This window comes from Zootoca vivipara, chromosome 10, assembly GCF_965207765.1.
Source record: "Zootoca vivipara chromosome 10, rZooViv2.hap1.1, whole genome shotgun sequence".
Lineage (NCBI taxonomy): Eukaryota > Metazoa > Chordata > Lepidosauria > Squamata > Lacertidae > Zootoca > Zootoca vivipara.
Genome location: NC_142593.1, coordinates 26,349,924 through 26,370,330, shown reverse-complemented (window position 1 = coordinate 26,370,330; position 20,407 = coordinate 26,349,924). Strand labels below are relative to the sequence as shown.

The following is a 20,407-nucleotide window of genomic DNA, read 5'->3' as shown; positions in this document are numbered from 1 at the left end:
GACTTATAAATAATGTAAGGTAATGCTGTAATCTGTGGCAACCTGAATATTGTAAATATTTAAAAAATATCACTGTCATTTTCTATCCCCCCCCCCCAAAATGAACTAATGAAAAAGCTTGCATATGAGCCTGGATACAGTGAGCTTTGCCAGTATCTCTAGTAAGCAGAAAATTGACCCTCAAATAAGACAATGTAATTTTTTATAAAAAATATTACACAAAAGACAGAGGTCTGAAATGGAGGCCAGAAACTAGCATTAGTTCTCCCAAGAAAAGATCCTTGTTTTCTGTGCAAAACAGCAGCAATTAACTTGCCTAATTTATAACTCTGAAAACTTAGGAAATTGAGAGGGAAGCATGAACTCTCTTAGGAACTAAAGGCAAGCAAGACCTGACTTTTTACCTTGACAAGTTATTTCTCTATTTCTTATCGAGCGTAGTCCTGGTCTGTTATCTCTTCTCCCTTCACAGAACCACCCTTTTTGATACCACAATTTATGCCTCTTCCTATTTTGGTTAATCTTTCAATATAATGCATCCTTCAACTCCTTGTACTTTTCCCTCCACAAGAGGTCTAGTGGGTGGCAACACGAGAACGGGCCTTTTCTGTGGCAGCTCCCTGTTCGTGGAATGCTCTCCCCAATGAGGCCCACCTGGCACCTTCATTACCTATCAGTGGGATTTTTTAAAAATGCTTCTCTTTTCCCTTTTGGTTTTAATGTATTTATGTGTAGTTTTGTTTGTTTGTAAGTTGGTTTGGGTTGCCCTGGGCAAGATAAAGCAACTAACAAATTCAAGAAATAAAATAAATACAATTTAAAAGAGTGTGTTAAAGTTTTTAAGGTTTTTGTTGCCACAGTCTTTGAAAGGTTTTTGTGACATCTTTGAGAGGCAGGCAAGCTATTGATAATGCTGGCAAGGCATGTTCAATGGCTATGTTCTTCATCCCAATAAATATACCTTGGTTGACCCTGACAATGACATTTTGGTGTTTAAATGGTCTGATAAGCACACTAAAACAGGAAGATAGAAACTATTTTTTTACAGTTGGCACATCATTTAAGTCCTTCCATTTATGACTCTGTCTTTGGAGCAGGTAGCATGTGCACTCATACTTATTTACCTCTATGTTTCCAGTTGTTAAGTACAAGACTCCCAAATTGGTCCAGGCAACAACATTCTAGACAAAACAAAGGTTACAAAAATTAAATTTAACATTACTGAATCTCCTTTGGAACAGATACACTTGTGTAGAACACTTACAATTTGTTCAGCTTGAATAGATTTGATGAATGCATGTTGTGCAAGGACATAGTTTCCAACATCTGAAAGACAGGTCGAATTATAACATCCTCTGCTATATTCAACAGAACTCTTGAGCAATTAAGAGAAGGGCTATAAGTTTTACTTTGAAATGTACCTTTGCAACAGGCCACCACGCCCAGAGCATTCCAGTATAGATGGTTGTTACTGTCTAGCCTCACAGATTTTTTAAGACACTGGAAGAGATTGAGAGCACAGTGCTGTAATTCAGTATGTTAAATGTTTTGTATGTTATCCCAGCAGGGTTTGTTTTTGTTTTTTTAATAGCCATAGCTTAGAAATACTCCTAATAGTGATAGGTCCATTAGTGTAAACTGTATTAAAGAACACAGGAAGGTTTTTTAAAAATTACCTGTAGAGATTTCTCTAGCAGCTCACTAATCTCATTCTTGTTACTGCCCATTTCCATAAGGTGCTGTGCTTGATGATAGTAGTTTATCCCAAGATCACACCATGTATTTGGCGAAGACATCAGTTTTAATCCTCTACCATAACACCTACAGAAATATAAATCACAAAATTAAGAGCGTGATTTATATCAGCAAAACGGATGGGAAAGAAAGTAAACAAAAAACAAAAAACAATAATTCAGTGGTGCTATCAAAGGTGGTTGTGTTTCTATCCCATCTTCCTGAAAACAAATGCCTTTAAGGAAAGAGAGAAAGGAACATTACACAAGCTTCATACTTGACAGCAATGCTGTCCAATGTAGTGATGGTTAGACAGCGAGAAATCTGAATAAACCTTGGCCCACATGGCATCAATTTGGGGGCAAATTTGGTACTGAAGAATTGTAAAGCCACACATTCTAAAGGCAAGCAATAAAGGAGCTAAAATATGTTGCCTGGGCTGCAGCTGAGCAAGTGGAGTGTCAGACCCAAGGTCTAGGTTATCTCACTCACTTCATCTCTTGGGATCTGCTCCTCTCCGTTTACCCAAGACATGCATAATCTAACATTTGGGGGTTCCAGACAGTAGCTATACAGGCTGCTGGCTCACATCTATATGCTCACATTCAGTCTTTTTACCCTTTGCTCCCAGACCTGTTAAACATAGAGGTCTTTGCCCCTTTCTTTGATGTAAGATATATTGATTGCTAGATGTGAAAATATGTCTGAAGTAAGGTGGGGATCAGAGCAATGGCTGCCACACAAAGTCACTGAAATTTTCTCAAAGCACGGGAAAGCAATGTTAAGCACTTCCAGGGGAAGGGGGTTGGTTAGTTTCAAAACTGCAGTCTATTAATTTCTCCGCCTCCTCAGCTTTGAGATTATAGTTTTCTGGTCTGTGCTAGCAAAGCAGCTCAGGTGAAGGCATCCAGACCTATAGGCCATGGAATATTTTATAACACACACTGTACATTACCTTCCTCCCAGACTGAGCAGGTCACTTTTCTTTAGCACACATTTGTCTGTGTTCTGACCAATAAGGAATCCTAAAACTTTCACATTCACTTTGGATGGTGAAATGACAGAAACACTGCTGCAGGCATCTCCAAGCAGTTTCCAAAGGCAGGATACTTCAGGGCGATGCTTTGCTGCTCTGAAAGGGGTAAGAAAAATCAGAAAAGTGGAGTCCATCTAATTTACCTGCTACCTTTTACCAAAGATAAAGCTAAAATCTTCTCAGCTGACAAAAAGCATTCTCCTTACATGCCTAAAAACACCCCAAGTATCAACTTGTGAAGAAAAACCAATGGTGCTGGATTTCTTCTATACTGTATGCCTCAAAGCACTCTATAGTTAATTCTTAACATCCAGTTATTGAGTTTAACGAGACTTATATGCATTCAACTCTTTCTGGATTTCTGCCCATCTTTCTGATCCCAAAATCTATGGGAGTTCCAATGAGCACATGGGCTTCGTCATTCCCTGTCAATGCTGGGAACTTCTTTCAAAGCAGGCATGAGGATGCATTTTACCTCCAATGCTGAAACAAATAGGAAATGGTTTGTATATTCAGGCATGGCCAAACTTGGCCCTCCAGCTGTTTTGGGACTACGTCTCCCATCATCCCTAGCTAACAGGACCAGTGGTCAGGGATGATGGGAATTGTAGTCCCAAAACAGCTGGAGGGCCAAGTTTGGCCATGCCCGGATATATTGACCTTTATCATTTATAAGATTCAGCTCTTGTTTGTGCGTTTCCTACTACTTTACCATTTAAAATTGATGTTGTTTGTTGAAATAAGGCAAGCCTTAAGCTGCTAATGGAGATTAATATACGAACACTAACCTTGCTAAAAAGCCAAGAGATTGTTCTATGTAGTCCAGGGCTTTCCCATCCAGGTAATCAGCAAGGGCAGTCTTGGCCATCATGAGATAACACTCACCCAGACCTGAATAGAACTAATAGCCTGTTAGTATGGGGTAAAACTGCAAGAAGGATGATCTAAGCTCCTAATTCTCATACAAAGGCCAATGCTGGAAAACTATTTGATGCACACTATGCAGGTCAGCGGTTCGAATCCCTGTGACGGGGTGAGCTCCTGTTGCTCAGTCCCAGCTCCTGCCAACCTAGCAGTTCGAAAGCACATCAAAATGCAAGTAGATAAATAGGAACCGCTACAGTGGGAAGGTAAACGGTGTTTCCATGTGCTGCTCTGGTTTGCCAGAAGCGGCTTTTTTCATGCTGGCCACATGACCTGGAACAGGGGTTCCCAACAAAATTTTCTCGAGGACCCCTCATCGAGCCGCTATTGTGACAAGGACCCCCATTAATTCCTAATCCTAAAATTAAAAAGTGAGAGCCAAATTAAGAGTCTTTTTATATTTTATATTTATACGTTTTTTACAGTTACAATAGAGTACTCCATCAGTATACAGTTAGTTTTAATTTTCAGTTCTTAATGAGATGAGTTAAATCTGTCCTTTGAGTCCATTATTTCTGAAATATTAGGTTTGTTTACAAACACTACTGTTTTGCAAAGAGGCAGCGCGCGCCAGGGAGGAGGGAGGGGAATGGAGAAGACAGGGTACCTGCGCAGTAGCGCACAAATGAAGCCGACGCGCGCAAAGCATCTTGGGGAGGTGAGCGTTAGTAGAATGCGCGCGCTGCCTCTTTGCAAAACAGTAGTGTTTGTAAAGCGCCACCTAACGGCATACAGCAGAACTACTGCCTCTATCTAATTCTAGTTTTGCGCTAGACTCTGCTCATGCAGGAAGCGGCCAAAACAAAAAATCTGTTATCACACGAAATATATTTAATATATTTTTTATTCTAATAGCATCTTGCGGACCCCTCTGGCATAGCTCACGGACCCCTGGGGGTCCCCGGACCACCTGTTGGGAACCACTGACCTGGAAGCTGTACGCCGGCTCCCTCGGCCGTTAATGCGAGATGAGTGCACAACCTCAGAGTCGGTCACGACTGGACCTAATGGTCAGGGGTCCCTTTACCTTTATGCATATTTAGCATAATTTTTAAATCCTTAGATGCACATTACTAGAAATACAACAATAATCTGAGGATGATGAGGATATTAGTATCACATATACATGCAAGTTATTTCCAAATACAGTAAGTGAATACAAGGAACTAAGGGGTGAGGGATATCTTTACCTCCTTCCTCATTCAAGATGTAGAATGATGGAAAAATTAAGCAAGTGAATGAATTCTCCTCTTGATTTTTGTTAGAATACATAGAAGAAAGTACTTCTACTAGCTATTTGTTAATCTCCCACATATTTAAGGTATGTCAGAGGTTAACAATGCATAGCTCCAAAATAGGCAGATCTCTACAAAATACTCTTTCCTGATGTCTCAAGAGCAGACTACTGCTTTCTTTCACTTCTAAATTAGCTATACTGACTTCCAATCACCTATACCAGTGCTGGGCCACTTGTGACCCTCCCAGGTATTGTTGAACTCCAGTTCCCATCAGCTCCAGCCAGCATGCGGAATAGTCAGGAATTATGGGAACTGTAGTCCAACAATATCTGGAGGGTCAGTGGTTACCCACCAACCTAACTCTGTAGGCGTAGTGAATATATAGTGTATATCTTTGTACCCAAAAACAAAACAAAACATGAATACCTTTCAGCGCAGGGACATAATCCTTTGATTTCTTCAAGATGTGCTGATATTCTGCAATAGCATCTTTATATTTTCCTAGAATCTGTTCAATTGCTGCCGCTTTATAGATGCTGTATATAGACTTGGGGTTCAGTTCTCTGGCCTTCCTGAAAGACTTCAATGCAGTTGTGTAGCCACCTCTGCTCAGATAGGCCTCTCCTAGAGATTCCCAACAGTTGGGATCCTTTGGATCTGCTCGCAGAGCTGCCTGCAAACTGGGCACATTGGAATAGTAGTTTATATTCAGAAGTGTTGGGGCTGCTTTCGTTAAATCCTCCTTCACAGCCCCAAGTAAAACAAAACTATTGGGGGCTACCGATTTGAAACAGAATTTACACTAGTTTTGTTTTTGTTTTTTAAGAAGTACCAATGGTTAATTTTGGGGGAAACCACCAGTCTTCACAAAAGCAGTACATTCAGTTCACTGGGACTCGTGCAAGGATGCTATGGAAGCTGCCAGGTTCTTCTCCATCATTATTACATATATTAGTCACTTGTTACCTAAAAAGTCTCCAAGTAACTTACACTTTTAAAAAACCAAGTTTGGATGGCCATGTCCAATTTCTGTGCAAAGGTAGAATCCTGCACCCTGCATTCACAGAGTATAGCAAGGCTGCCTTGGAGCTCCATGACAACCCTACCCCACCTTCAGCCTCCAAACTTGTCACAATTTGCAGAGGCCATTCAATTATACCAGAGGATATTTTTCCCCTGCCTGTTATCCTTCCATGCTCAAGGTTCCTGAGTTCATGATGTTGCTGCTGCTGCTGAAGCAGGTTAGGGCTGTGGCTGGCTGGCTGGCTGGCAATGAGCTCGCAGTAAGATGCTGTTGGTAAAATGCAGGAAGCTGCTATTGAATGACCTTGTCAAGTGGCAACATGCTTGGATTAGCAGCAGCATCCCACACACAGAGGCACTGCTTAGGGAGAGGTTAGGGGTGTTCATACAGTCCAGTGTGAGCCTTTTGTAACTAAAAAGTGCAGTATTGCACCTCAAATGTTTTGCATAGACAGAATAAAAGGCAGGTTGTTTGTAACTGTTACTGAAAATCAGCAGCAAACAGTCAAATTCATAGAGGATTTGCCGTTTTTTGTTTTTTTAAAAAATGTATACAGTATGTGCATTATCAGACCATCTCTTTATACTGACTTTTGCAGAAGACAATGAAATGCAATTATTCTCTTACTCTGCCACTGCTTGCGAATGTTGACCGGCTCTTAAGTAGTGAAGTCCACGACGAAGCCAGGCCCATTTTGCTCTCCCAGCACTTGCTCGTTCTGTTACCTCCGTCAAGATGGCAAGGGCAGTTTGCTAATGTACAAATATAAGGTTATAAATAGTTTATTATGTGTGCATATGTAATTACAAAGAACAGACAAAAGTGTAAGCACATTTCAGCTTAAGTATGAGTCTCTGAAGCAGTTTCTCAGCATTCCTACTACTGTAACAGAATCAATCAAACACACAGAAGTTTTTCTGAACTATATCCAGAGGGGTAGCAGTGTTTGTTCTTTTTGCTACGGTGTTGAGTTGGGGCATCTTAAATATAAGCTTCAGCTGCATAAAGTGCAATTCTCAGCTGTAGGTATTTATTCACAGGTAGGGGTTGTAAGCAGCGAGGTCAGAAGGAAATGGAAGACATTCAAACAGTGACAATTTAATTAGAGCGAGAATGTATGCAAAATAAGGTAAAGCGATCCTTTGCAACATCAGTGATAGGTGATAAAACATTCAAGAGGAGAAAACGTTTATGAAATGTTTGCATTTTACAGCTATTCTGATCAGTGCACTACATTAAAATGCTCCAACTTATTACAGTACCAAGTCTCCAAGCTCGGTGCTTAAGTCCACTACCGCTGCTCCAGCTTCTCCATCCGTTTTATCTTTCTCAAAAGCCTTTTTATAGCAGCCAAGTGCTCTGTTTTTATCTCCAGCTATATCCCTGTAGTATTGACCTAAGTAGTGGAAAGCACTTCCCAGGTAATTGTCCAGTTTCGCTGCCTGTGAAGAAAAACAACAGCGCACAGTACATTTCAATCCATCATTTTCATAGGCAGGCACATGGCTTTTCAGCTGAGGAAACAAAAACTAACAAAAAGGACACCAAAAGAACACCTTCTCTCATAATATCCTGTCCACACTTTAAAATAATATTTGGCACCTTTCTCTGGGGGCCCCCACTATCAAGAGCAAGATGGGTGGTGAATGGGAAAAGGGCTATCTCCATTGTGGATTCCAGACCTGCAATGTCCTCCTCCCTTCTAGCAACCTTCAGCTGCAGATGAAGTCCTTTTTTTATTTACCAGACCTTTTTAAAATGTGGTTGAGCGTGTAGGTTTTATTATGCTGCTGTGATTTAATGGTTTTTTGGTTTTGTTTTTTTACTAACCTAGCTTTGTACACCACTGTTTAACTGGTATGTTTTATTATTGTTGTTAACGCTTCCAAAGTTGGAGGCTCCCTTGGAGAGGCAAGCTCATAAATCTTTTTTTAAAAAAAACATATTAATGAAGGGAAGGAAGGAAGAAAAGCAAGGAAATAATGAAATTTTAATCTCTCTCTTAAAATCACTAAAAATTCGTGTTCTCTGTGGAGCCATTAACTTAACACTCATTTCTATTCCAAAACATAAACTATATTTTATAATATAGTATAACTCACTCACTCTCTCTCTATATATATATATTATATAACACTATATTCCCCCCCTCCTCTTTTGCTACTTTTGGTTCTTTTGTCCGCATCACAATATTTACCGTATTGGCCCGAACAGTGCTTTTTTTTCCTTAAAAAAAACTGTTTATGGGTACTCTCCTTTTCCTATTCATATTGAAATACTGCCCCTCAATGAGGCCAAACTTAGATGCACAAAATGTTTAGGGGTATGCGTACCCCCACATACCCCCAGAAAAAAAGCACCGGGCCCAAATATAAGCCACACTTGAATATACCTTTAGAATTGGAGGAGGGAAAAGAAGAAAAGAAAAAATACCTGAATATAAGCCACTCCCTTCCTCGCTGCTCCAGGCTGCATAATGGGGTGTGGGGCAGCGACGCTCCATTGCTAGCGGCCTTTCCCCTTCCTCGCTCTCTCTCCCTTCCTGGCCTTGGGGGAGAGGATGGGGGACTACGCACAGCACAGGGCGAGTGCTGCATCACCGCACTTCTGGCACTGTTTGCCCCACGCTCCTGGCTGCATACAGTAAGGTCACAAATATAAGCTGCACTTTAACTTTTCACCGTCAGAATTTGGGGGGAAAGTGAAGCTTATATTCAGGCCAGTACGGTAAATGGTAAGCTTCTTGGGGCAGAGGCCTCTTTTTGATGTTGTTTTATAACGCAGTGGGCATACCACTGGCACTATGTCAACAAACTTTTCTGAGGCTTAATGAGCAGCATGGAGATTTGTATTCGTTCCCCTCATTTATCACCTCAAGGGGGCTTAGAGGAACCTTTTGGAAGCAGCTACCGGTAACCTCCGCACCACTAGCTTCTAATGGGTGTGGCAGGAACAACCTGAAACACATAGGTTGCATCTCTCACAATTCCCTTTCCTTCTCATGATAACCACTGTGTGTTCATCTGGAATATTCTAGAACTGGGAGGAACACGTAAGGAGAAAGATTTGGCTCCTCGGTTCCTTCACTCTGCCCTTGATTTTCCCACAGGCTAGTAATCAAGTTGGAAGAGGGAAAATCATCATGAAATATGTTCAGCTGTAACCCATTTCCATCCTCATGGTTTACCTTCAGAAACTGAGTAAGAGCTTTAGATTTATTTTTTCTTGTCTCTTCACTCATAAACCAATAAGTGAGGCCCAGGCAGAAATGGAAGTCGGCTATTTCAGCTTCTTTTTCAATAGCTCTCTGGAAACTAAAAGAAAAGAATATTTATTTATTTATTTGTTTGTTTGTTTGTTTGTTTAAAGTTTTCTCCCCCAAATGAGCATGGTTTACCTTGCTTCTGCCTGATGATAATTTTTTTGCTGATAATGAATCAAACCTTCAAGGTAGTCAGCTTCTGCTAAGTCTGGGTGGGTCTGTTTAAGCTCCTGTGCAATCTATAGTATAAAAAGTGTTAAATTCTACAGTTTCATATGGAGCAATGTCATATTTTTAACAATAGGCTGTGGGGGAGGGGGGGACATACTAACCTTCAAAGCTTCATCAACAAGCCCTTTATTGAGATATGCCTCTCCTTTAAGAGCTATAAGCTTGGGATCATTGTTTCTATCCAAAACCTAGGAATCAAACGCATGTTTGAAATGTCAATGTTCAGAAAACTGAAGCTACCTTGTGAGAGAAATACTTATTAAACCAAACCTTATTGAAGTCTAAATAGTAGAATAATATTGCCACTCTGTAAACACAATGATTCCTCTGTCTGTCCGCCCAGAAACAGACAATAGTTTCAGAGTATTCAGTAAAGAGACCAGCTTTCCCCAATCAGCGCAACACTATAAAGGGGAAACCTAGATTCAATGAAATTCACATTCCTTACAACTCTAAAGGCACAAAGACCCCCTCAGCATCTTAAACTGGAAAGCCTGAGGCAGATTTCATTTACCAAAGTTGTTTACAGAGGGGAGGGAGAAGCTATTCGCATACCTGTTCAAGGGAACTTATAGCTTCTTTTGCAGAGTCAACACCTGGGATTTTAATCAAGGCCATGGCTTTGAAGCGATGGGCAAGGTTTTTCTGCTGCTGACTGGAACTGGATTCATTAAGTTCTCCCAATATCTTTAAAGCTGCCAAAGAAAGAATTCTATGTTTGACTTAAACTTGGTTTAAAAGACATTGTATTTTCCTGTACTGTACAGTTGAACGTTGCCCTACAATTACACCACCCATCAAGTTTGGATTGTAAAATAAACCACTAGCTTGAGAAGTGGTTGGCATCTCAACATATTATCTGTATCCTATGAAGCAATTTCAAGAAAGATCTACCAGGTTGTAACCTATATTTTATTAGCACTATATAAAACATGTATTCCACACACACACCCTTAATTTATAAGTCCACCTTTCATTGAAATGATCCCAGGGTGAGTTACAATACAAAACTGGCAATACAGCATGCCCAATTAGTGTGTTGCTATATCTGGGATCATAGAAATCTGAAATAACGTTGATGAAAAAATATTAAATATACTATACTAAACACTGAGGTGTAGTACTAATTTATTGCATGTGCCTGCTACTATAAAATTACAGTGGCAGAGAATGCTTTTTTTCTGTTATTAGTACAGTGGTACCTCACAAGACGAATGCCCTGCAAGACGATTTTTTTGCAAGACGAATGCGTCTTGCGATCTGATGACTCGCAAGACGAATTTGTTTTGCGAAAAATTCGTCTTGCGAATCACCGTTTCCCATAGGAATGCATTGAAATTTGATCAATGCGTTCCTATGGGCAAAAAAAGAAAATTCAATGCATTCCTATGGGAAACCGCGATTCGCAAGACGAATTTTTTGCAAAACGAATTGACTCGCAGAACGAATTAAATTCGTCTTGCGAGGCACCACTGTATCAATATTGTGGAACCAATCTTCCACAAGAAATCCACCAGATGCAAGAGCCCATTCTTTTTCAACAGACTTTGAAAACCTTTATTAGATCAGCCTTTGACTGCTGAGCATGTTAGTGGAGTGCTGCAATTCCAGCTTACCACTACCGGTACTGCTTGAAATTGCTGTTCTACTGCCTCTATAGTTATTTGATTGCTTTATTCACTTTTTATTATTATATTGTTGTTGCCTGCCTTTGGGATATTTTATCAAAAGTTTAACTACCTTTTTTTTCTAAAGAAGTTGTATTTTAGCTCTGCAATTACCTTGATTGCAAGAAAGAACAGCTTCTTTGTATTTATGCATTTTCACTTGTAGCTTTCCTAAGTAACACCATGCTTCCGGACACTGGCTGGTCTGCTGCAAACCTGGCAGGAAAGATTTTTGCATGTGTGACACTATTTAAACCCATGAGTTCAGATGGCACTTGCAATTACTAGAATTTCAATGCTATTTAACTTTTCAATTCATGAATACCAGACAATAACCATAGCCCCACCCCAAAAGTAACCTGTTCAACTACAATGTTTTGCCTTATGTATATATTTGATTGTAGTATCTGATATACATAAACAACCTGAAACCTACAACCATACACAAATTAGATTTCATATAGACTGGACATAAATTGTCACTCAGAACTAACTTCAAACTCCTCCTTCCCTCAAAAAGTGTCTAATGATAATTTACATTCTAGTGCCGAGTCCTAAAGACAGCATAAATTCTGAAAACTGATTGCATTTAAGAATATATCAGAGGCCAAACTGGGAGAAAAAAGATAGTTTGGCCAGACTCAATAATGCCTCTCTAAAATGCCTCCCTGTCCGACTCACGAAGTCGGACACGACTAAACGACTAAACAACAAAAAACAAGGATAGCATTTCACTCCAATTCAATCATATTATTCCTATAATGTACATTATGTACACACCCATTGTTCTCTTCCCATATCACTCACCTTCTGTTAGCTTTTTTTCACCTTCATCATATTTTTTTTCTTGGAGAGATTGAATCCCTAATCCAATAAGGGCTGGGCCACTTCTTGAGTCAATATCCAACAGCTTCCGACAACAATTCAGGGCCTCATCAGTGAAAATGCCTAGAATACATAGGGAATTTCCATTTGCCCACAGTTTAGAAGGTGAGAAGAAAACAAAAATCTCTCTAGTGTTTTCGCTATATTATTTTTCTGCCGTTGCATACTATTTTCTGAGTTGTCCAAAACTAATACTGAATGGCCTGTGACGTTCAGAAGCATTGCAGCCTCCAACTGCAATGGCTGAGCATAGCCACCATGGCTATTGGCCATTGATAGTAAAAGCAAGCTGCTTTAAGTTAAAAATGCTTACACTAGCAGTTCTTACTATTTTAATAAGGTTTAGGCAAGCCTTTTGTTCTACATTTGCTACATTGCTTTAAGAATGGGGCAGAATGTAAATCTGGAAAGAAATAAAGACCAGCTGCTTTCAGTACAGCACTTTCAACCAATCTTGGGGCCCGTGATGGTACATAATGGAAAAAGGAAGCAACAGCATATGGAGGCCAAAGGATATGAAAGCTTTTGAGGTCAAGAATGCTGCCATTAATGATAATCAGAGCAATACAGGAAAAGGAGATTATTTCGAGACCACTAAGGCAGCTTTATTTCTATGCCCACCAGAATTGTTTTCATTTATTTAAAATACTTATTAGCTGTTCTTCAGCTGAAGCTCTTGGAACAGCATACAAAAAGCAGGTGAACAATGTGCAAGGGACAGGGAGGGGCAGGTGCAACATTTGTCTTAATGAGTCGCTGAATTCCACCAACAAATTTTAGTTTTCTATTTTAGCTGCCCCCCTCCTTTTAGAACCTCTTCTGTGACAAACTCAAATCTCCCAGATAATCTCAGAGCAACTCAGATGTATGAAAAAAGTACAGAAAGGCAGCAGATACAGTGGTCAAATATGAGAAAGTACTGTAGTAAAGAATTTTTTTAAAAACAAACAAACCAAAATTTACCTGATTGAATGAATCGCAAGCAAAGAACTTCCAGAGGATAACTCGCAGCAGGATACAAAATCATCATATCTTCACAGGCCTTCTTCAGTCTGAAATCCTCATGAGGAAACTTATTTCAGGAGGAGAAAAACAATTAGCAGCAATGTAGGCAGTTGTCTGTAGATAGCTGTCAATTTCAAAGCAGGATGTTTTACCTTACAGCAAAATAAATAAACAACCCTTACTTTTGACAAACAATGAATGAACTCTCTGTAAGTCTTTTGATGCTCTTCACTTGGAATTGGGTCGGAGGAATTCACAGCCTCTTCAAATGCATTGAGGAGCTGAAAAACAAATAGTATAGGCACTGCAATATCGAACAACAAAGCCCAAAATGCAGCAAGCTTTTAGCAAGAGATGGTGTGGTCTCTGGATAATTAAGGCACCTAAAGTTTGAAAAGATTCAATTCCACTACTGTGCCAGCAAATACTTCTTTTCTACACAAAATCAGAGCCAAGCTATCATGACACATAATTGTGTGGTTCTTGGTGATTTTTTTAACGGAGAGTTTCCAATTGGGGGCGGGGGTCAGAGGGAGGAACTTGCTAGCCATTTGTCAAAATTGATCCACACCTTCCACAAAGTGCTTTCCCACCCACAGTGGGAGGGTAAAATAGATGGACTTCCTCTTTTCTCCACATCCATGAATGGGAATACGGGGTGAATAAATAGCTGGCATCGTAAGAGCTGGGCGTTCCCTCTTCCCTTCAAGCCAGTCTGCTCACACTGGTGCTCTGATCTCAACTTTTATTTTCCTTTTATTATTATTTTAAAAAGCAACAACTGTCATACAGTTCATACAGTTACACATAGTAGGTGCAATGGTTTGGTCCTAAGATTACCAAACTAATATAGTAAAATTGTGAATACTGTGTATTGCTACCGAAGTTGCTATTTTGCCTTTTTCTGTCCAACGTGCAGCATGGCTTATTTTCCCATACTACAATCTCCAGTCCCAGGAGCATGCCTGAAGTTCATTTTAATCACCAGAATGAATAAAAGACGGACAGGCAAATAGAAAGGATCTCACTATGATCCTGTTTGACTTTGGGGTGAAGGTAGCCAAAACGTTTCCTGCCTTCAACCACAAGGTGGAGCTGGTGACATTCAAGACCAGTGGGAGAAACGGGATAGAAACGTTTGTTCTCTCTATGTTCTTCCTATGCTTCATACATATTTTCAAGATTTTAAAAACAATTGCAAAATTGCTCTTGGGGTATAAGCTAGAAAGCCTCCATGACATCACAAGCATTAGCCAATTGGCACTATCCATAGCAAGATTTTCTGTCAATTTACAGAATGGTGTTTGTTTTTTTCAGAACTATGACTCTATACAAACCGCTTCATATACCGGTAGATAGTTTGTTTCAAGAACAAAACAGAAGCAAATAATGTACCACATTAAGGGGAAGATGCGGGAAGGACCAATTTAGTGAAATAATTCAGCTCGAGCAAGTAAGCCAAAGCACATAAAGCAGGGATTGATAAAATTACCCCAATGCCCTAATGTAGTTATGTGTTATAAGCAGGACTACTGCTTATACTTTTGCACTGCCAGATATTATTTCTACCCTAATAGGTTTTGTGATTTACAGCCCCCAGTTTGTATAAACCAAGAACTGGGCATATGCCATTTAGTCATAGCCTCAAGCAGGCGGTCCTCAGAAAATCACTGTATCAGTTCCCATCTGTAAGATGGAAATTCGGAATTATTCCTTGAAAGCTGTTCTAAGAATCAGCTGCGATTGTTATGCTGAATTTTATATAGATTTGGTGTTTGAAAAACAATAAATATAGCCAAATCAGGGGACGAACCCTTACCAATTGCTGTGTCTCATTATCCTGGAGATGTGTGCCTTCTTCTAGCAACTGGACCAACCTCTTCCATAACTGATGAAGCTCAGCTTTTTCTGCACCTTCATCCTGTCGTATTTTTATTAGCTTGTGCCATGTCCGAGCCACCTGTCAAAAGAAAACCAGTCAAGCCTCAATGTCTTCTCAAATCAGAGACATGCATCACCTTTGATTACTGGAAGACACTTCCCAATTCCAGAGATCAAGGCGTATGCCTTTTAACGTAAATGAGATGTCAGAAGCAATAAGGTGTCAGTGTTATGAGATGATTTTGCAGTCTTCTTGCTTACTGCTGCCTACCAAGTCACACAGCTATACAGATTCTTTTAGTGGTATGGTGTAGGCAGTATCTCTCACGACATTTCAAATACAGGTTGCTTCCACACTAGATCTTTCCTCTTATGGAGCATCCAGACAATGCTACTGTCAGTCTATTTCATACTAATGTTTTCCACATCGTGTGCCTTTATTTATTTAATAAAATGTCATCGCAGCACCAGCCTTGCCTAGTATGAACAGCAAAGCATTATTGAGGCTTTTATGGGTTCCTCACTTCCCTTTTCCACTTAAACATAGACATAAACATATCTGACTGCACCTTGCTTTCATTTTATAGTGGGTGGTGGGAAAGTGATGAATTAGCCCACTAGCTGCCCCTCAAACAAACTTTAGATTTAGGGCAATGAAGTGTTTGATTTCACAAAAAGGGACGCTTTAGTCACCGGCTTCCTCTCATGGTTGTTCTTTTTTTAAGAGAGAGAGAAAAAGAGAGAGAGAGAATGCAAAATATTGCTATTCCATTATTTAAAAATGGGAGAGCTAGAAGAAAAAAGTAATTAAAGTCCTCCCGCAGGCTTGTGGAAACAGAAGTTGACTCTGAGGCAATGCAATGGAGAAAAACAAGGTATTTCATCTGAAAGCAACAGGGTGCAAGCACAGCCAAGACTGGTGAAGTCATAAAGCTAGTAAATATTTCTGCAAAGGAAAATTTGGTGGGTTGTGTTTTTTTTTTTGGCACAACAAACAAACATTGATTACTAACATTGATCACAATAAGTTACAACGAACTTGACAGTGACTAACCTGAAGGTATTTTCTCTCTCGCTGATACAGCTCCACAAGCTTTCTACATACTTCACACCATTTCTGTTTATCAGTGCTGGGGGGGAAAGACAAAATGTCTACAGTATAAGGGTGCAATCCTATTGTACCTGGAAAGGCGGTGTCAGGAGACATAAGATTTTGTAGACCTGCAGCTGGAGCAGGAAATCCACCCTTTGTTGCACTGGCTGTCCCTCTTTCTATATCAGTCCTCTGAGAGCAATAGGAGGGGGAAAGGAATGTGTTGGGGTTGGAGGGCGGTGGTTTGAATCTGCCAGCCCTGGAGCTGCCTACTACTTTCCCCTCCAGACTCGCCCCCCCCCCGCCGCCTTTAAACCCTGGCTGGGGTGAACCCCATAGGGCTCAAAACTTGACAGTTCTACTGCCACATATTTTTCCTCCTCATCCTTCTTATAGGTCTCTGCCTATTAAGGAAACCCTCAGTTAACATACTTTTCCATTTAAAATATTTGTTTAACAATCTGCTCTTTTGTACTTATTTCTTTTTCAATTGTGGCTTTTCCCACTGTCTTCTTCAACCTGTGAACCTTGCTTCCTGCAGTCCTCTCTCCCCTCTTCTTATGCCATCTTGCAGTCTCCTTTCCCCTTCGCTCTTCCTGCCAACCCCCCATGGTCCTGGCACAGGGTCCCATCCTTTGGCCCCTGCTTCCCCACCACTTCATTTTAGGGCTACCTGCTTCCTGCTTTAGGGCTACCCCACTTCTATTTGTCTTCTGCCTTCTCCGTCTCCTTCCCTTCAGTCCTACACAGTGAGAAATGTGTTTCTAATTAAGTTTTTGGAGTAGACAAAAGCTTGATCTACTAGCAGAAGCTATCACCGTGGCACTGAAGCCGATCTACTTAAGACAGCCTTTTTTGTTTTCCTTATTGCATTTTCTAGCAAAAAGAGAAGGATCTCTCCAAGTTCAGGAAAATATAGGTGCATGCTAACACTTAAAACGTTTTATGGGTAAAGTAGTAACATAAAACAAATAGTTGAACTAAATTTCACACTACTGTATAATGGATTTTACCATTTTGCATAGACAACTTTTATATCATGTTGATTAAATGTAAAAAAAAAAAATTATCAGGGAACAATGATTTATTTTCAGAATGATGGAAGCATTTTACATTCTGCTGGAATAGATAAGATAAATTTGACATGTGATTGCTGTGAAAACTGTTGTGATAAACATTTCCTCTATAATTAGTATCATAATATTCACCTCAAGTAAATGTTTAGCTTATTTTTTCAAAATCCTGTAAAATAGCTGATTTCCTACCTTTCATAGAGTTCCAGGAGTTTTTGATACACATTAACCAAATCTTCTCCGACATCTGCATGGTTTGTTTTTTCATATAAATTTGCTAAGCCCTAGGGTAAAGTGAATCATATAACTTTTGAAGCAAATCCTTGTTGGGTCACAACTATCATCTCCATATTCATATCCATTCCTGAGATATAACCATGTTACTGTTTAATAGTTTTTGAAGTATAGCATTTCAAGGTTCATCAAACTGACTGTGTGAAGATAATCCTGCAGAGGCAGAGAGTAATTTGTCTACATTCTCCACATCATTTGTAACTTCTAAGCAAGAAAGACTAGCCTTGTTACATGTAGTCAGGAAGATGCCTAGAAGATAGTCCAATGTACAGTCTCCTAAATCTGAATCTAATGCTGCAAAGTATTTCCAAAATATTTGCATTTTACTCATACAAATATATGGAATAGGGAAATGGAACCAGTCATATTACAACATCAGCTGGGATAGTCTGTAGAGCAAGAGGCTTTTAATCTCAGGGTTATGGGTTCAAGCCCCACATTGGGCAAAAGATTCCTGCATTGCAGGGGGTTGGACTAGATGACCCTTGTGGCCCCTTCCAATTCTACAATTCTATGATTCTACGTACTTGCCATGCTAGCAACTGCCCTGGTTCAAGTTCAGCAGCCTTTCTGTAGGCACCTCGGGCTTGATCGGGTTGTTCTAGCTCAGCAGCTGCCAAACCAATGAATACCCAGGCATTGTAGTTATTCTTCTCCTGTTTCAATACTGCCTACAAGAACAAGTGAAGAAAAACACTGAAACACTTACAATAAGCAATACAGTATTAATAAATCATTTCAAAGCTGAAGAAGAAAGCGGAACTGATGCATGCTCAGATGTTATCATCAAAAGATTCTAAAGCTGCAGAAGGAGCCCAAAGTTAAGTGCTTTGCATGTACAAAGTCCCAAGCTCAATCCCAAACATTTCCAGCTCAAAAGATCTCAACAGCAAAGCTAAAGCAAAAAACCTGTTTAAGACACTAGAGTGCCTCTGCCAACCTAGAGAAGACAGTACTGAGCTAAATGAACCAATGGCCTGGTTCAATATAAGGCAACTCTTTGTGCTGATATCTATGAGGATGACAAAACATCCAAACCCTCACCAACAGGGCAGAAGCAGAAAATGACACCAATGCCGTGCAGCCCACAGCAGATAAACGAATACAGCAAGGAACACCAAGATGATGAAGAAATACTTTAAAATATCAGAGAGGAGGACTATGACTTGAACATACAATTTCACATGCTGAAAGCTTAATTGTACATCCGAGTGCTAGTTACCTTGCAGTGTTTCAGTGCTTCTTTGTACTCCTTATTTCTTATAGCATCCCTGGCACTTTTCAATGCTGCTTTCACTTCCTTGTTGGACATGACTACTGGCAAGATAACGGAAGAAAATTTCAGCAATTATACCAAGCCATATGGAGAATTTTCAAAACAGTCTTATTTTAATCCCTTCTTTTTCATGGTATTTTTGCTTCTTGACAAAGTAAGTGATAATTTATGCCACAGGGTTTATGATGCAGGGTTTTGCTTTCTTTTGTTTGAGTCCTGCCACTAAATGGACCTCTTCCTATAGGACAAAAATGAGCAATATCATCCAGGTTTATAATGATGGGCAACAGCGATTCTTGCCCTTCAGGGCCAAACCAAGACATTTTGCTGTCTATAGTGAAGAGATATGCTCCCATTCCACATACAGAAGCTGACTGGATCTTACCTTCAACACTGACCATAGGACTGCATCCTCTACTGATCTTGGGGAAAGAGGCTAGCTCAGGGTATGTGGCAGGCTACAACCCCACACATCGTTCTGACCTGCAACCCCTTGCTGCCCCCCCCCCGGTATAATTTTTTAATTAAACTTTGTTTTACAATTTAAAATACTCATTTTATATGCTTAAGACATCAATGACTTCCCTGCTTCTCTTTCCATGGTTCATTTTACATATCATAAATCCCTGCATATTTTACAAAAATTATACCATTCAGTATTCCATTATTGCATCCATCAAAACTTATTTACACTGTTGAATTTATCTTAATGCTGTCAGTGTTTTCAGCTGGACACAGTTATTTCCCATATATATTCAATAAGCGTTTTCCAATCTTCTTTAAATGTATGTTCTTCTTGTTCTCTTATTCTATATGTTAAGCCTGCAAGTTGTGCATATTATGTCAACTTAAGTTGTCATTCTTCTTTGGTTGGGACCCCCCCCCCCCCGTTTTCCATTTTTGGGCTAACAAAACACGGGCTGCAGTAGTAACATACAGTTCATAAATAACTTTTTCTGACACCTGGAAGCAACCCCTCACTGCTTTATCTGATACCTGCTGCTTGCCCTTTCAAAGCTCAGTCAGTTAGAGCCCCAGTGCTGAGAACACGGAGGTCGCAGGTTCGATCCCCGTATGGGGTAACTGCATATTCCTGTCTCGCGGGGGGGGTTGGACTAGATGATCCTCAGGGTCCCCTTCCAACTCCGCAATCTTAAGATTTCTACGGTAAGTTCCTTTTACACGCAATTCAAGCCAGAGAGCAAGACTAAAGTGTTAAAGCCAAAGCTGCGCGCGTTAATGCTCGGATTTAAACGAGGAGTTAAAGCAGGCTCCCCCAAACTTGGCCCTCCAGATGTTTTAGAACTACAACTCCCATCATCTCTAGCTAAAACAGCTGGAGGGCCGAGTTTGGGGATGCCTGAGTTAAAGCAGGGGCCGCAACCTCCCGAGCCTGACCCAGATGCTCTTCTTCCCTTCCGCTTCCCCCAAAGGAACCGCAGCCCAGCTCCAAGGAGGGGCAAGCGACTGACTGCGCCGCTGGCCCTTCACAAAAGCAGGCGCTGACTGCAGGAACGCCCCGCCGGAGCCTTCGAGGAACCAGGCCTTCCCTTGCCACGAAGCAGCGCGGCGAACAGTCACTCACCGGCTGTTACCGACCCCGGCCACGGCTACCGCCGGCAGCAGACCACTAGCAATGCCGTTCCCCGCGCACGCGCAGAAGGCCCCGCCCCTCATTGGCCCCGCCCCTCAACCGATGACGTGGAGAGAGAAAACCCCTCAGAGGCCCGACAGCGCGCCGCTGTCAAACGCCGAGCCAGCCTCAGCTACGCCCGAGCCCCGTT

At 40.7% G+C, this 20,407-nt stretch overlaps 1 protein-coding gene across 5 annotated transcripts in view; it reads right to left on the bottom strand.

The window, feature by feature from the left end:
• Positions 1–20,318, bottom strand: part of SKIC3 (SKI3 subunit of superkiller complex) — a 44,006-nt gene extending 23,688 nt beyond the window's left edge. Inside the window, exons 1-23 of one of the 5 annotated variants that reach the window (XM_035099721.3) lie at positions 20,209–20,318; positions 18,570–18,664; positions 17,875–18,018; positions 17,246–17,337; positions 15,942–16,017; positions 14,826–14,966; positions 13,189–13,287; positions 12,965–13,073; positions 11,924–12,064; positions 11,231–11,332; positions 10,005–10,144; positions 9,551–9,637; positions 9,354–9,457; positions 9,144–9,270; positions 7,219–7,398; positions 6,584–6,708; positions 5,359–5,612; positions 3,559–3,661; positions 2,690–2,866; positions 1,677–1,821; positions 1,422–1,500; positions 1,265–1,326; positions 1,125–1,181 (exon numbers count right to left, since the gene is read on the bottom strand). In XM_035099721.3, the coding sequence (XP_034955612.2) occupies positions 1,125–1,181; positions 1,265–1,326; positions 1,422–1,500; positions 1,677–1,821; positions 2,690–2,866; positions 3,559–3,661; positions 5,359–5,612; positions 6,584–6,708; positions 7,219–7,398; positions 9,144–9,270; positions 9,354–9,457; positions 9,551–9,637; positions 10,005–10,144; positions 11,231–11,332; positions 11,924–12,064; positions 12,965–13,073; positions 13,189–13,287; positions 14,826–14,966; positions 15,942–16,017; positions 17,246–17,337; positions 17,875–18,018; positions 18,570–18,659 (2,634 nt within the window). In that variant the 5' untranslated portion in view covers positions 18,660–18,664; positions 20,209–20,318. Of the gene's footprint in view, positions 1–1,124; positions 1,182–1,264; positions 1,327–1,421; positions 1,501–1,676; positions 1,822–2,689; positions 2,867–3,558; positions 3,662–5,358; positions 5,613–6,583; positions 6,709–7,218; positions 7,399–9,143; positions 9,271–9,353; positions 9,458–9,550; positions 9,638–10,004; positions 10,145–11,230; positions 11,333–11,923; positions 12,065–12,964; positions 13,074–13,188; positions 13,288–14,825; positions 14,967–15,941; positions 16,018–17,245; positions 17,338–17,874; positions 18,019–18,569; positions 18,665–19,008 lie in introns of all 5 variants that reach the window. The other 4 variants (XM_060280187.2, XM_035099723.3, XM_088653223.1 and 1 more) reach the window with 4 other exon arrangements.
• Positions 20,319–20,407: the final 89 nt, after the last annotated feature.